Raw genomic sequence first — 17725 nt, forward strand, 5'->3', positions numbered from 1 at the left:
GTTGTTCCTTCTTATTAGGTGGGCAAAGTATGTCATCTTCAGTATCTGGCCTTCTAAAGAGCCATTCAGGATTGATTTCCTTTACGATTAACTGGTTTGATCTCCTTGCAGTCCAAGGGACTCACAGAAGTCTTTTCCAGCACCACAATTCAAAGGTATCAATTCCTCAGTGCTCAGCCTTCCTTATGGTCCAACTTTCACAGCTATACATTACAACCAGGTAAACCATGGCTTTGACTATATGAGCTATTGCTGGCTATTGCTGCTTTTTAGTATGCTGTCTAGATTTGCCATAGCATTCCTCCTGAAGAGCAAGCAGTCCCTGTCAGCAGTGATCTTGGAGCACAAGAAAATAAAATCTGTCACTATCTCCATGGCCTCCCCATCTATTTGCCAGGAAGTGATAGGACTGGATACCATGATCTTAGTTTTTTTAATGTTGAGCTTCAAGCCAACTTTTGTGCTCTCCTCTTTCACCCACATCAAGAGGCTCTTTAGTTCCCCTTCACTTTCTTCCATTAGAGTGGGGTCATCTGTGTATCTGAGGTTGTTGATATTTCACCTGCCAATCTTAATTCCAACTTGTGATTCATCTAGCCTGGCCTTTGCATGATGTGCTCTGCATATAAGTTAAATAGGCAGGGCGACAGTATGCAGCCTTGCCGTACTCCTTTCCCAATTCTGAACCAATCAGTAGTTACTATGTCCAGTTCTCCCTGTTGCTCCTTGACCCGCATACAGGTTTCTCAAGAGACAAGATGGCCTGGTACTGCCCTCTCTTTAAGAACTTGCCACAATTTGTTGTGATCCACACAATCAAAGGCTTTAGCATAGTCAATGAAGCAGAAGTAGATATTTTTCTGGAACTCCCTAGCTTTCTGCATGATCATGATTGTATGATCATGAACATGAACATGATTGTATGTTGGCAATTTGATCTCTAGTTCCTCTGCCTCTTCAAAACCCTGCCTGTACTTCTGGTAGTTCTCGATCCACATACTGCTGGAGTCTACCTTGTAGGATTTTGAGCATAACTTTGCTAGCATGTGAAATGAGTGCAGTGGTACAGTATTTTGAACATTCTTTGGAATTGCCCTTCTTTGGGATTGGAATGTAAACTGACCTTTTCCAATCCTGCAGCCACTGCTGAGTTTTTGAAATTTGCTGGTGTATTGAGTGTAGCACTTTAACTGCATCATCTTTTAGGATTTTGAATAGCTCAGCTGGAATATCATCTCCTCCACTAGCTTTGTTGTTCCTAAGACTTCCTAATGTCCATTTGCCTTTGCATTTCGGGATGTCTAGCTCAAGATCAGCGACCACCCCATTATAGTTAACAGGGACATTAAGATCTTTCTTGTATAGTTCTTCTGTGCAATCTTGCCACCTCTTGTTAATCTCTTCTGCCTCTGTTAGGTCGCTGCCATATTTGTGCTTTATCATGCCCATTTTTGCATGAAACGTTCCCTTCATAACTCCAGTTTTCTTGAAGATATCTCTAGTCTTTCCCATTCTGTTGATTTCCTCTATTTCTTTGCACTGTTCATTTAAGTCCATTCACCTTCTCATTTCTTCTAGCTATTCTCTGGAATTCTGCATTCAATTGGGTCTCTTTCCCTTTCTCCCTTGCTTTTTGCTTCCCTTCTTTCCTCAGCTATTTGTAAAGCTTTCTCAGACAGCCATTTTTCTTTCTTGCATTTCTTTTTCTTTGGGATGGTTTTAGTTGCTACCTCTTGTACAGTGTTGCAAACCTCCGTCCATAGTTCTTCAGGCACTCTGTCTATTATTCTTATTCTTATTCTTATTCTTATTCTTATTCTTATTATTATTACATTTCTATGCTGCCCCTTGCCGAAGCCTCGGGCGGCTTACAACACAATAAAATACATTGAAATACAATAGAACATAATAAATTACCATTAAATACAAAAATACAAAAATACACTGAGTTACAAACATAATAATATAAAATTAAAATTATCAGTATAAAATAAGTAAATAAATAATATAGGAGGAGAAAAGAGAAGGAAGAAGAAGTTGCCCTGGCCAGATCATATGTTTTAACAATTAAAATGATGTTTAAATAAAAAGGTCTTTACCTGGCGCCGAAAAACCAGTAACGACGGTGCCAGGCGGACCTCTTTGGGGAGTGAATTCCATAGGTTGGGCGCCACTGCAGAGAAAGCCCTCCTCCGAGTACTTACTCTCCTAATTTCTTTCATGGAGGGTTCCCGGAGAAGGGACTCTCCCGCAGATCTCAAAGGGCGGTCGGGCATATACGGACGTAAGCGCTCATTCAGGTAGCCAGGACCCAAGCCGTTTAGGGCTTTATAGGTCATAATCAACACCTTGAATTGGGCCCGGGATTCAATGGGAAGCCAGTGAAGCTGACAGAGGACTGGAGTCATGTGAGCATAACTCCCTGTCCCCGTCAGCAACCTGGCAGCTCTATTTTGCACCAATTGAAGTGTTCGGACTGTCTTCAGGGGAAGCCCCACGTAAAGCGCGTTACAGAAGTCTAGGCGCGAAGTCACCAGCGCGTGTGTCACCGTTGCCAGGCAGTCGTACTCCAGGTAGGGGCGCAGCTGATTAATCAGCTGAAGCTGAAGGAAGGCGCTCCTCGCCACTGCTGTCACCTGCGCTTCCAAAGAAAGCTCCGGGTCGAGGAGTACTCCTAAGCTGCAGACCTTATCCCTAAGAGGGAGTGTTGCACCATTCAGGACCAGGTCAAATCCACCCTCTCTGAAGCCCGATCCGCCAACCAACATGTCCTCCGTCTTGTCTGGGTTGAGTTTCAGTTTATTGGCCCTCATCCATTCCATTACCTTGGCCAAGCACCGGTTCAGCACAGCCACTGCCTCACCTGGATTAGTGGAAAACGAGAGGGAGAGCTGGGTATCATCAGCGTATTGATGATTCCGCAGCCCACACCTCCTGATGACCTCTCCCAGCGGTTTCATATAGATGTTAAATAGCAGAGGGGATAGAATGGAGCCCTGTGGTACTCCATGGCATAGCTGCCATGACATAGAGACATGGTCCCCCAGCACTACCTTCTGGAATCGACCGTTGAGATAGGAGCGGAACCACTGCAAAGCAGTGCCTCCAACCCCCAATCCCGCTAGCCTATCCAGAAGGATACCATGGATGATGGTATCGAAAGCCACCGAGAGGTCCAGAAGAACCAACAGGGATGCACTCCCCCTGTCCTTCTCCCTGCACAGGTCATCGTACAGGGCGACCAAGGCAGATTCAGTACTGTACCCGGGTCTGAAGCCGGACTGAAAAGGATCCAGATAATCAGTTTCATCCAAGAGTGCTTGGAGTTGTCCCGCCACCACTCGCTCCAACACCTTGCCCAGAAACGGGATGTTGGCCACAGGTCTATAGTTAGTGGTCATCTCTGGATCCAGTGACACTTTCTTCAGGACCGGTCGTATTACCGCCTCCTTTAAAGGGGCAGGCACTCGACCCTCCCTCAGAGAAGCGTTAACCACTTCCAAGATCCAGGTCCCAATCCCGTGCTTGGAGTTATTTATTAACCAAGACGGGCAAGGATCCAATAGGCAAGTGGTGGGACGTACTCGTCCAAGCACCTTGTCCACATCATCGGGCCGCAATAATTGAAATTCCTCCAATAATTTTGGACCAGACAGTAGCATTGGCGTCTCCCCAGAGACCTCTGATTCATTAGTGGAGTCCAGCTCGTGACGAATCTGAACAATTTTCTCCCTGAAATGCCTGGCAAAGTCGTCACAGCGGGCCTTTGAGGGTGGCATCGGATCTTCCTTAGGACCCGGGCGAACCAGGCCTTGTACCACTTGAAAAAGCTCCGCCGGACGGCATTGTGAGGAGGCAATGGAAGCGGAAAAAAACTTATTTTTCGCCGCCTTCACCGCCACAGCATAGGCCCGATAGTGGGCTCTCAAGTGTGTTCGGTCAGATTCATCCCGTGATTTCCTCCACCTATGCTCTAGTTGTCTCCCAACCCGCTTCATCGCCCGCAATTCAGGTGTATACCAAGGGAAAGAGCGGACTCTGCCCGGTGGGAGAGGACGCTTGGGAGCGATCGTGTCCACAGCCCTGGTCATCTCTCCGTTCCACAGTTCGACCAGAGCCTCGACAGGAGCACCAGTCTTGTCAGCCGGAAACTCCCCCAGGGCCTTCAGGAATCCATCCGGATCCATCCGGCTCCGGGGGCGGGCCCATACAATCGGGTCCGCACACTTATAGAGGGAGAGGCCGCTCTCGAGCACAAACCTCACCAGGAGGTGATCTGACCATGACAGGGGAGTCAAACATAAGTTCCTCACCCTCAGGTCATCCTCTTCCTGCCCTGTTGTGAATACCAGGTCCAGAGTGTGTCCACGTTCATGGGTTGGGCCGATGACGTGTTGAGACAGGCCCATGGCCGTCATAGAGGCCATGAAGTCCTGAGCCGCCCCGGTCAGTCCAGACTCGGCATGGAGATTGAAGTCCCCCAGGACCAACATCCTGGGGGTCCTCAACACCAGGTCCGAGACGGTCTCTGTCAGCTCAGATAGGGAGACTGCTGGGCAGAAGGGTGCACGGTACACCAACAGAATCCCCAGTCTGTCTCGTTCGCCCAACACCAAGTAGAGGCACTCCAGCCCTGGTCTCGAAGGGACCGGAAGACCCGTGAAAGAGGCTCGGTAAACCAACGCGACTCCCCCTCCCCTCGCTTCTGGGCATGAACAGTGTTGAACCAGATACCCGGGCGGGCACAATTGGGAGAGGGCAACATCCCCTCCCTCTCCCGCCCAGGTCTCCATTATGCAAGCCAGGTCGGCCCCCTCATCCACAATCAAGTCATGGATGAGGGAAGATTTATTATTGACCGACCTGGCATTGAGCAGCAGCACCGTCAGGCCCGAGGGGTGGTTGACAAGGCTACCTGGCGCCCTCTGGTTGGGGGCAGAACCAGAAGGAGGGATAGGTGTCAGCCATCTGTCCATCCTTCTTCTACGTGGACACGTTAAGCCCCTATTGCTGTAACGACCATTGCCCGTGACCACGCCAATAGCAGCGCCCGTGTGTTCCCCAGGATATATAAACGTTGACATGGCCAGGGATGACTCAAAGCACTGATTAAAGCAGGGTAAAATTATAAAGTAGGTTGAAGGAGGAGAAAAAAGAACGATAAAAAGAAAAAGAAAGGGGGGAAAAAAATAAAAAAAAAATCCTTCCCCTTCCCTAGGATTCAGCAGTAGGCAAGCCTATTTCAACAAGAGTCCTTGGCCAGCCCAGCCCCCCTCTCGTCCCCCGAACGGTACCCAAACGGCGGCGACCCCCTTCGGCCGCCGGCCCTTCAGCCCCGGCCGCTGCTTTGTGTCCGCAGGGCGCCTCCGAGTCCCGCCCCGTCGCGCACTGCGCGCGCCCGATCACCTGGGCCGGCGGGCGGCGCTCTCTGGCGCCGCGTGCGCCTGCGCTGGCCGCTGGAGCTGGCTGCCATCGACGTCGTGGCCGCGCGCGTCTGCCTGCATTCGCTTGCCCACCAGATGTAATTCCTTAAATCTATTTGTCACCTCTACTGTATATTCATAAGAAATGTGATTTAGCTCACGCCTGAGTTGCCTAGTGGTTTTCCCTACTTTCTTCAATTTAAGCCTGAACTTTGCAACAAGAAGCTCATAATCTGAGCCACAGTCAGCTCCTGGTCTTATTTTTACTGACTGCATACAGTTTTCTCCATCTTGGCTGCAGAGCACATAGTCAACAATTTCTATGTTGACAATCTGGTGAGGTCCATGTGTGGAGTCATCTCTTGGGTTGTTGGAAAAGAGTGTTTCCTGTGACCAGCGTGTTCTCCTGACAAAACTCTGCTAGCCTTTGCCCTACTTCAGTTTGTACTCCAAGGCCAAACTTGCCTGTTATTCCGGTTATCTTTTGGGTTCCTACTTTAGCATTCCAATCCCCGATGATGATGAGGATATCATTTTTTGGTGTTATTTCTAGAAGGTGTTGTAGGTCTTCATAGAACCAATCCACTGCAGCCTCTTTGGCATCAGTGGTTGGGGCATAGATTTGGACTACAGTGATGTTGAATGGCTTGCCTTGGATTTGAACTGAGATCATTCTGTCATTTTGGAGATTGTATCCCAGTATTGCTTTTTCTACTCTTTTATTGACCATGACGGCTCTCCATTTCTTCTGAAGGATTCTTGCCCACAGTAGTATACCTGATGGTCATCTGAATTAAATTCACCCATTCCTGTCCATTTTCACTTATTCCCAAAGTGTCGATGTTCAGTCTTGTCATCTCATATGACCACATCCAGCTTACCTTGATTCACAGAGCTTACATTCCAGGTTCCTATGCAGCATTGTTCTTTACAGCATCAGACTTTCCTTTCACCACCACATGAATCCACAACTGAATGTCTTTTCGGCTTTGACCCAGTTGCTTCATTCTTTCTGGAGCTACTTGTTCTACTCCTCTTCTCTTCTTCAGTAGCACATTGGACAACTTCTGACCTGACGGGCTCATCTTCCAGCGTCATATCCCTTTGACTTTTGGAACTGTCTATGGGGTTTTCATGGCAAGGATACTGGAGTGGGTTTGCCATTTCCTTCTCCAGTGGATCCCCTTTTGTCAGAGCTCTCTGCTATAACCTGTCCATCTTAGGTGCCCCTGCATGGCATAGCTCATAACTTCATTGGACTACACAAGCCCCTTCACCATGACATGGCAGTGATCCATGCAGAGGTAGCAAAAAAAAAAAAAAAAAAAGAAAAAGAAAAAGAAGAAAAGAAAAGAAAAGAAAAGAAAAGAAAAAAAGGAACTCTTAACTGTTCTCTATCTTTTGGATTTTTTCTAATGGAACAACATTTATATTTATAGGATGTTTTCTACATTTGCTTGTCCCTAGAGGGGTTTCCCCACCAGTTATGGCTTGTACTAAGCCTAAAGATGGTGTCTTTAAATGTAACTTATATTGACTGGGCTCATACAACACATTAAGTCAAGTTGACTTAGATATATCAGAGATGGCATGCTGTGTTATTTGAAGCACCCAGACTAGTTAAAAATGTGTGCTGGAGTTTTCAGACCAGGCAACAGTCTACCCTGGTTTATAAGCCATCATGGTTTATGATATTGTGAGGCCAGTCTCACATGATCACTGTATATGTTGGTCATGTGCTGGACAACTTCCCAAATTATTCTCACAGTGCATGGTTTGAACCATGTTTGCACCATGAGGATAATTAAGTAAATTGTGTGGTGCAATCATGGAGAAAAGAAGCCAGTATGGCAGGGGTGGCCAGACTAGCTCAAAGGAAGTGGGTGCCCATGGGTAGCAGCAGCAAGTGGCAAGCAGACATCTGCAGGCAGCAGTGGTGGATGGCAAGCAGGTGCCTGCGGGCCCTATAGGTAGTGAGTGAGTTGTGAGCTGCAAGCCACAAAATAAACTCAAACTTTCACATGAGGCTCCTGAGCCTCAGTTTGGCCACCCCTGCATTATGCCTTTGTTTTCCTGGTGGTCATGCAAAATTGGAGTCTGACTGTAATTCAACTTAAGCACTGTCTCAAAAAGATAGCCCTAATTCATTGCCATTTGGGGGTCTTTTTAGTGGGAGAACTGAATTGGTCCTTTTGAAATCAGCTGTCTGTCAGGATAAGAACAGGTGGATTTGTTTTTGCTCTTTTTTCCTGCCCTGCTGCTTCTGTGTTAAAAATATTTTTGCCAGCTTGAGCAAGAGGCCTGCTGCCATGTTTTTCCACTTCCTCATGTCTCTGGAGAAACTAGACATTTTCTGGGAGTAGGAAAATAATGCTGTTGGCTGGAGTTCTTGCTGCAGTTGCTATGGCTTTATGTTTAGATCTAGGAGGAAACTGAAGAGAGATGTCTGCCACCACTCTTATAGGTAGTGACTATTTTAAAAGATACAAACAGAAAAAAGAAGAAGATACAAACAGAAAGAAAAAGAAGCCTGCTAGTGGTTAGGAATAAGGCTGTCTGAATCAGATAGAAGAGATAGCAAAACCTTCCCCCCTTACAATTGCTTTCTTTTTTGTGAGACCCCTCCAAAACTGTGTTAAAGGAGACAAAGCCCAAACAATGGCATGATTGAGCCTTACTATTAAGTTGAGCATTCTCTCTCTGTCTCTCTTGTTTTTAGTGCGCTAAGGAATAGTTATTCAGGAAATGGAACTGGAATGTGGTGGCATTCTGATATACAGAAAGTTATGGATTGGGCAAAACAAACCAAGATTGATCCAAATGACCCTGACTATTCAGATTTGTTTGAGTTAATTATGGTAATGATAAAATTTTAATATTAACAATTAAGTTTGCTTTTAGGGGAAAACAGTATTTTAGAAATTAAGGAATTATATCATCTGTTCTTAAGATGTTGATTTCAGGATAGTCATGTAAACATAGATCGAGTCTAATAGTCTAGGAGTATATTTTGTTAGTCTGGAATTCATTTGTCCCCAATTTTAATTCATCATGATTCCGTATTTATTTTACATACTAATTGAGTCAGAACTGTACTTGTTCCAGACTTTACCTGTTCTTTTTTCATTTTCTTTTGTTCTTCAATGCTTATAACTTTGATTCCTCTAACAAAAATGAGATATGATGGAGGTGTCTGTCACAGGATATATATTTAGTGAAACAAACAAGGCAGCTGAAGCAAATAAAACAAGTTCTTCTGTGTGGTCTTGGTAGATCACACATATGGGCTCTGCACCTGTATGGAGCCTGTCTTCAGGAAGTTTCTATAGCTGAAAGAGTTTTGATGGAAACCCAGTGCAGTTGTTCTTAAGATGATCCTGTCATCACTAATGTTGCAGTTGGGAGTGGACTCTGTCCTTGTGAAGGTTGCAATTCAGACAGCCCTGCTGTCATAGTTACAGGACAAATTCTGCTCCTGATACTCCAGAGCTTCTCCATGGAGTTCAAAATACCATTCCTTTGGAACAAACACCAATTCCTCAATGAAGCCTATTTGTTGTACAGCATTCCTTCACAGAAAAGCCATTTGAGCCAATGGCTACAATGGACCTCTGTTTCCTTTCTTGGAAGGTAGCCTCCTTGGTAGCAATAACCTCTGCTTGTGGAGTTAGTGAATTGTATGGACTTTGCATCAATACACCTTACTTGACTTTCCATAAATATAAAGTTGTTCTCCATTCTAATGTGACTTTTCTACCTAAGGTGGTTTTTCCTTTCCACTTAGGACATTGTGCCCCCTCTTTTCCCCTGCACCATTGTCGGAGTTTCAGAGAACTTTACACACTTTGGATATTAGAAAGGCATTAGCTTTCTGTCAGTTCAGAACTGAGCCCTTTGTCAACCTCTGCAGTTATTTCTTTGTTGTGGGGGTCAGAAACAGGACCTCCCATTTTCAGATGGCCTATGATCTGGCAGGTCTTCCATTTATAAGCCACCTGAGAACACATTATATAAGGGGTGTCATGGCCTTGGTTGCATTTGCAAAAAGAATACCCCCATTAGATGTTTATCATGTTGAGACTTAATCTGGATCATTATTTACCACACCTGTGGAAATAAGAGTGAGGGCAGATTGCCCTTTTGGGCAGGCAGTCTCATCCTCCCACCTTTGGTAAGTGACCAGCTTGCTATTTGCCCATATGAATGATGCACAGAAACTGCAAAGAAAGACAGGTTGCTTATCTGTGATTGTGGCTCTTTGTGGTCTCTGTGCATCACACATAGGGGCTCTGTGCCTGAGTAGAGCCCATTAGCAGGAAGTTTTAGTGTTCCTAGAATTCACAGAACCCACCCACTGTTTCCACTCTGGTGTCAATGTCACCTTCAGTGTTCGTACCTATGGAGCTTATATTTTCTTTATCAGGTGGTATAAATGTACATATATGTATCCAGCTGCATGCCAAGACACTCCCTTGTTTCCAGGGTCACAATGTTGATTTCATTGCAACTGAAGGAGAAGACAGGGACCCCTATGGATTTGTGTAGTAGATGGTGGGCAAGGTTTCCTGCCAAAACTATTCAGCTATAGAAGTTTCCTAAATGAGGCTCTAATGCAAGTGCAAAACCCATATTTGTGAATGAACAAATTACTACTCAAAGAATCACAATTACAGGTAAGCAACCTGCCACTAGAAAGAAGATATCAATAACTAAGGTACTTATCAAGGAATTTATATGTACCAGAGAATAGTGTGTTATAATTCAAGTTATGGGACAGAATCCATAAATGTACTTAAAATAATTATCTTTTATTATTTTTCCCAATAAGAGAAACTTCCCTCCTAATAAGTTCTTAGTAGCTATTCCCTCAGCTCAAATTCCATTAAGTCCCATCTCACAAGGAAAGAGGCAGTATAGCTAACTTCTTGTTGCTTCGAGCTCTTCTGGTTGCCTCTAGATCAGTGATGGCAAACCTTTTAGAGACCGAGTGTCCAAACTGCAACCCAAAACCCACTTATTTATCACGTGCCAACACTGCAATAAAACCTGAAAACTGAGGTTTTAGCTTAGAAAAAAACATATATATATATATATATATATATATATATATATATATATATATCTCCTTGGCAGCACACTGACCAGCCATGTGAAAGCTTGGACGAGTTGCGGCTAATGAGTCATGGCTTGTGATGTCATTGCCTGGTGCTGCTACTCCTTTCCGAGCATGCGCATGGCCCCTACGTATGCTGTTATCTGATGCTTGCCTGCTGCAGTGATGCTGGGTTGACTTGGCTTGTGTGCTGACAGAGAGGGCTCTGCGTGCCTGCTGTGGCACGTGTGACATAGGTTCACCAGCACTGCCCCAACCCTACCCTGGTGCACACCCCTAAATCTTGTAAATGTGTGTACATTTGGCATTTTGAAACCATGTAAATAACGGATGGGGTATTTTCTATTTTTGTAATGTTACAATTTTTGGGCCTTTTGTACCTTTGTAGTATGTTTTTATTTAAATAAAAAATTTCAACCTAATATAGGGTGAAAGTTCCATTGAAAAGAGGGTGATTTGGAAAAAGCCTTCCTTTAGTAGCTTTTTCTGCACAGCTCAACATTTCTGCCCATTCTAAACACATTCCAACCATCAAAATCATGCCAGGACACCTCGTTTTTCTAATCCTAACCCAGTGATGGTGACTCTTTTAGACTGAGTGCCCCAACTGCAGCCTAAAACCCACTTAATTTTCACAAAGTGCCAACACTGCAATAAAACCTGAAAACTGAGGTTTTAGTTTAGAAAAAACAACTCACAGCCAGTCCAAGCGTATATATGCAGCACACTGACCGGACATGTGAAAGCTCGGATAAGTCACGGTTAATGAGTAGTGGCTTGTGACATCATCGCCTGGCACCGCTACTCCTTTCCAAGCATGCACATTGCCCCTATGTGTGTTATTATCTGATGCTCAGCTGCTGGGGCGCTGCTCAGGTGACTTGGCTCGTGTGCCGATAGGGAGTGCTCTGCGTGCCCACTGTGGCATGTGTGCCGTAGGTTCGCCACCACTGCTCTAGATCCTGGAATGGAACTTGTTCTAAACCTAGGTACTACCAGTATTCATAATTGGCTGCACATGCCCCACAGCCTCACCATGTTGTGGAATAGCCTCATTGACCCCAGCTTCACCAAGTGGCTCCCAGCTGTTCCAAACTGTGTGTAACTAAGCATTTTTCCAGATCTCTTCGCTGATCATGTTCCCTATGAAAGTCCTAATTGCCAATTGCCTTGGTTGATCCACTTGATGTGTTCAAACAAAAGTATCCTCTTTCTTTTACACATTTTTAAGCTCAGTCTGAAGCCTCTTTTCCTAAGCCACCATAACCAAGGCAACCACAACTGTTATAAGTCCAGAGAGGTCACAAGATTATATAAATATAACAAAATATTAACAGGGGAAAATAGTGTTTCTATACACAATTCAGTGACAAATGTGTGGCAGTGAAATGTGGATTCATTGACTTTACTATTTGCTTGAAGTAAAGCTATAACATTATATTTTTATGTAATTTAAAATATTTTATACCATCACTAATCCATATAGGATCTCATGTCTATATCTGCCATGTAGATACTAGCATATAAATTAAGTTCAAATCAGCTGAAAGGAGAATCTATCATTCCTGAACCTTTCCAGAAAGGTCAGATGTGCTTGACATGGATTATATAGAGCTTGTTAACTAGGTCTGCTAGATCCATGCATCTCCTCTTTCTGATCTGCAAATGCTTTGTGCATTTAACTGTTCCTCAAATAGTTCTGCTTTCTCTTCTTAAACAAACCAGCAATGTAACATTAGAAATTCTTCTTAAGCAATGTTTGTAGGTCTTCAAAATATAAATGTTTATTGTACTTAACTAACCTGCTAAATAATCTGACTTACATTTGTTATTTTCTGATAGTATGCAAAAACCCAAGAGCAAAGTGATTCAAAATACTTTCGTCTTGAACAGTTGCAAGAAGAATTTAACTTTGTTACTGCAGAAGAGATTAAAAATTGTAAACGTTTTCAGCTGTTGCAGCTGAGAAGTTTAGGACAGTTGGGTTTCTACTGTTTTCAGCAAATTCCTTTATATGACAGAGAGATACCAGACACAGTCTTCCAGGTATTTTTTAAAAATTATTTTTATTGTGATTTTTTTAAAGAAGAAAATTAATGAAAAGTAAGACTTAAAAAGGGAAATTATATACTTGCAGATACTTACATACTTATTTATAATTGCATTATAATTAAGAATTTCATTAATTCTATCATTATGTATATATCCATAAGAATTACTACATATAAAATATGCATGAAATGCAACTTTCTGGCAATCATACATAAGCATCAAGAAAAGCGGACCAGAAACTCCAAATATGTTCTCATTTTTAGGTTATGTTTATATGCTACTCATTCATCTATTTGAAGTTTGTCAGGCCCTCCATCTGCTGCCTCCATAAATCCTCCCAATGTTGCAATATCTGCTTTTAGTTGTTGAAAGAGTGCAGAAAATACATTTATGCTGATCTTTTGTTAATTTCTGAAAAGCAGGTAAATATTTTAAAGGAGCATGTATATTTGCAAATATTAAAAATTGTTCTAGTAAAAAAAATTATCATCAATATTAACCTTCTCCCAAAAAGAAGCAACTACTGAACATTGCCAAAACTGGAAACCAGTGTGGTGTAGTGGTTAAGAGTGTGAAACTGGGACTCAGGTGATCTGGGTTTCAGTTCTTGCTCAGCCATGGAGCCAACTGAGTGATTTTGGGCTAATCACATACTCTCTGCCCAACCTACCTCACAGGGTTGTTGTTGTGGGAATCAGCTTGAGAGTAGTAGGAGGACACTGATGTACTTTGAATTAATTGTGAGAAAAATTCAGGATATCAATGTAATAAATAAATGTTTTTAAATGAAACTTTAGCTTCATTGCACTGCTAGCAATTCTGCAAATTATAGAAACCCTTAGTAAAGAGATGTTGTGGCATCTAGACATGAAACAAACATTTTTGCTGCATAAGTCACAGCATAAAATCCACAGACAGGGCAGTTATAGTTACAAAAGTGGCAATCCATTGATTAGGTAAAATGGGACAATGCAGTTTTCTATTCAATTCCTGCTTAGAACTCTTACATATGACATATTTATCACATTTATTCACAATGATAAGTATTTTTAGACATGGGTTGTGTGTTGCTTTGTATGAAAGCAAAAAAAAAAAAAAAAAAAAAGAACAGGTATAGGAGTTATGGGGCCAGATCACAAAGGAAAAGTATAAAAAATAGCAAGGAATTGCAGGGATGGTCTCAGGAAGGCTAAAGCAGGAAATGAACTGAGAATACCAAGTGATGCTAAGAACAACAAGAAAGCCCTCTTCAGATACATTCAAAACAAAAGACATGTGAATGAGGAATGTGTCCAGCTACTTAAAGTGAATGGCAGAGTCATGACAGACAACAAGGAAAGGCAGAGGTGCTCAATTCCTGCTCTGCCTTTGTTTTCTTCCACAAGAAAATCTACAACCAAGAGGGAATACAAGCTGAAAGTGAGAGATGCCAGTCCAATGCAGTGATTTATAAAAGCCAGCATGGATTTATCAAAAATAAATCCTGTCAGACCAACTTAATTTCATTTTTTGACTGGGTAATATCCCAGAAAGACAGAGGAAACACTATGGATATAATCTACATTGACTTTAGCAAAGCTTTTGACTTAGTGCCCCACAACATTCTAATAAGCTCCCTCTTCTCCGGTTCTAATAGAGGAAGTTGACACCTTTCTAGCAAAAGGTGCAATCCAGCCAGTTGACTTATATGAAGTACAGCAGTTTCTATTTGAGGTACTTTACCTTTCTGAAGAAAGATGGTAGTCAACATCCAATTTCAGACCTATGTGGAGTGAACAATTTCATTATGACCAAAAAGTTCCAAAAAGTCCATGTCTCTCCGAGGCATTTTGCCATTGCTGCAAAGAGGGGACTGGTTTGTGTCCATAGATTTGAAGGATGCCTCTTTTCATATAAGCATTCACCTGCACCATGGTCACTTTCTCTGACTCCAGATTGATACCAACCCTTATGAATTCTAAGTATTACCATTTGGCCTATCTATGGAACTGTGGGTTTTTACCATAGAATGTCTGTTGCATGTACCCATCTAAGACTTCAAAGGATACAGATCCACCCCTATTTAGATGAATGGCTGCTAGTCTCTTCTTCTGAACATGAACTTTTAGCATCCATTTCGACAATATGTGAATTCCTAGAACAACTTGCACTATGAATAAATGACGAAAAATCCATGCTTCACATGGATTCACAGTCAACCACATACATCAGGGCCCACCTAGACGCGCCTACCTACCTGCACAGCAGGTGAAGAAACTCATACAGCTGACTCATCAACTGTGTTCTGAACCAAGGTCTACCATTTGAAAAATCCAACAACTACTAGGCCATATGGCGTCAACTGTGGCACTGGTGCAATACGCAAGACTCTGCATGAGACCACTCCAGTTGTGGTTCACAAGAGTATACCATCCCAGGAAGCTCCCCATACTTCCTCCATCAATATGAACAAGCCTCTCCTGGTGGATAGATAAGTCCAACCTGACACAAGGAATGACTTTCATGCCACCAGAAGTGATGGTGACACTAATCACAAACACATCTCTCTCTGGTTGAGGCACTCACTGTGGAATGTACCAGTTGCAGGGAATTTGGACTGGATCAGAATGCTTGTTGTTGTTAGTCGCGAAGTCGTGTCCGACCCATGACGACCCCATGGACAACATTTCTCCAGGCCTTCCTGTCCTCCATCATCCCCTGGAGTCCACTTAAGCTCACGCCTACTGCTTCAGTGACTCCATCTAGCCACCTCAACCTCTGCTGTCCCCTTCTTCTTTTGCCATCTATTGTTCCCAGCATTAGGCTCTTCTCCAGGAAGTCCTTCCTTCTTATTAGGTGGCCAAAGTATTTGAGTTTCATCTTCAGTATCTGGCCTTCTAAAGAGCAGTCAGGGTTGATCTCCTCTAGGACTGACCGGTTTGATCGCCCTGTGGTCCAAGGGACTCGCAGGAGTCTTCTCCAGCACCACAATTTAAAGACCTCAATTCTTCGGCACTCAGCCTTCCTTATGTCCAACTTCCACAGCCATACATTGCAACTGGGAAAACCATAGCCTTGACTATACGCACTTTTGTTGGCAGGGTGATGTCTCTGCTTCTTAGTATGCTGCCTAGATTTGCCATAGCTTTCCTCCCCAGGGGCAAGCGTCTTTTAATTTCTTGGCTGCAGTCCCCATCTGCGGTGATCTTGGAGCCCAGGAAAATAAAATCTGTCACTACCTCCATTTCTTCCCCATCTATTTGCCAGGAAGTGAGAGGACTGGATGCCATGATCTTAGTTTTCTTAATGTTGAGTTTGAAGCCAACCTTTGCGCTCTCCTCCTTCACCCGCATCAAGAGGCTCTTTAGTTCCTCTTCGCTTTCTGCCATGAGAGTGGTATCATCTGCATATCTGAGGTTGTTGTTATTTCTCCCAGCAATCTTAATTCCAACTGGTGATTCATCTAGCCCCACCTTTCTCATGATGTCCTCTGCATATAAGTTAAATAGGCAGGGTGACAGTATACAGCCTTGCCAAACTCCTTTCTCAATTTTGTACCAATCAGTAGTTCCGTGTCCAGTTCTCACTGTTGCTTCTTGACCCACATATAGGTTTCTCAAGAGACAAATAAGATGGTCTGGTACTCCCATCTCTTTAAGAACTTGCCACAATTTGTTGTGATCCACACAATCAAAGGTTTTAGCATAGTCAATGAAGCAGAAGTAGATGTTTTTCTGGAATTCCCTGGCTTTCTCCATGATTCAGCGTATGTTGGCAATTTGATCTCTAGTTCCTCTGCCTCTTCAAAATCCTGCTTATACTTCTGGTACTTCTCGGTCCACATACTGATGGAGCCCTGCTTGTAGGATTTTGAGCATAACTTTGCCAGCATGTGAAATGAGTGCAATGGTGCGGTAGTTTTGAACATTCTTTGGAATTGCCCTTCTTTGGGATCAGAATGTAAACTGACCTTTTCCAATCCAGTAGCCACTGTTGAGTTTTCCAAATTTGCTGGCATATTGAGTGTAGTACTTTTACTGCATCGTCTTTTAGGATTTTGAATAGCTCAGCTGGAACACTGTCGCCTCCACTAGCTTTGTTGTTGCTCAGACTTCCTAAGGCCCGTTTGACTTCACATTCCAGGATGTTTGACTCGAGGTCAGTGACCACCCCATTGTCAGGGACATTAAGCTCTTTCTTGTATAGTTCCTCTCTGTAATCTTGCCACCTCTTCTTAATCTCTTCTGCCTCTTTTAGGTCCCTGCCATTTTGGTCCTTTATCATGCCCATCTTTGCATGAAATCTTCCTTTCATATCTCCAATTTTCTTGAAGAGATCTCTGGTCCTCCCTATTCTATTGTTTTCTTCTATTTCTTTGCACTGTTCATTTAAGAAGGCATTCTTATCTCTTCTAGCTATTCTCTGGAATTCTGCATTCAGTTGGGTGTATCTTTCTCTTTCTCCCTTGCCTTTTGTTTCCCTTCTTTCCTCAGCTATTTGTACAGCTTCCTCAGACAGCCATTTTGCTTTCTTGCATTTCTTTTTCTTTGGGATGGTTTTAGTTGCTGCCTCTTGTACAATGTTGCAAACCTCCATCCATAGTTCTTCAGGGACTCTGTCTATCAGATCTAATTCCTTAAATCTATTTGTCACCTCTACTGTATATTCATCAGGGATATGATTTAGGTCATACCTGAGTGGCCTAGTGCTTTTCCCTACTTTCTTCAATTTAAGCCTAAATTTTGCAACAAGAAGCTCATGATGTGAGCCACACTCAGCTCTTGGTCTGGTTTTTACTGACTGTATAGAGATTCTCCATCTTTGGCTGCAGAGCACATAGTCAATCTGATTTCTGTGTTGACCGTTTGGTGATTTCCATGTGTAGAGTTGTCTCCTGGGTTGTTGGAAAAGAGTGTTTGCAATGACCATCGTATTCTCTTGAGGAAATTCTACCAGCCTGTGCCCTGCTTCATTTTGTACTCCAAGGCCAAACTTGCCTGTTATTCTGGTTATCTTTTGGCTTCCTACTTTAGCATTCCAATCCCCCATGATGATAAGGACATCATTTTTTGGTGTTAATTCTAGAAGGTGTTGTAGGCCTTCATAGAACTGGTCAACTTTAGCTTCTTCAGCGCCAGTTTTTGGGGCATTGACTTGG

The 17725-nt window shown here is 43.3% G+C and overlaps 1 protein-coding gene across 1 annotated transcript in view; it reads left to right on the top strand.

The window, feature by feature from the left end:
- The window catches only part of CC2D2B (coiled-coil and C2 domain containing 2B), a 104035-nt gene that overhangs the window by 35199 nt on the left and 51111 nt on the right, over window positions 1–17725 (top strand). Inside the window, exons 10-11 of the mRNA XM_044420703.1 lie at window positions 8143–8281; window positions 12379–12582. Coding sequence (XP_044276638.1) covers window positions 8143–8281; window positions 12379–12582 — 343 coding nt within the window. The remainder of the gene's footprint in view (window positions 1–8142; window positions 8282–12378; window positions 12583–17725) is intronic.

This window comes from Varanus komodoensis, unplaced genomic scaffold (genome assembly GCF_004798865.1).
Source record: "Varanus komodoensis strain SLA01 unplaced genomic scaffold, ASM479886v1 scaffold11, whole genome shotgun sequence".
NCBI classification, from domain to species: domain Eukaryota; kingdom Metazoa; phylum Chordata; class Lepidosauria; order Squamata; family Varanidae; genus Varanus; species Varanus komodoensis.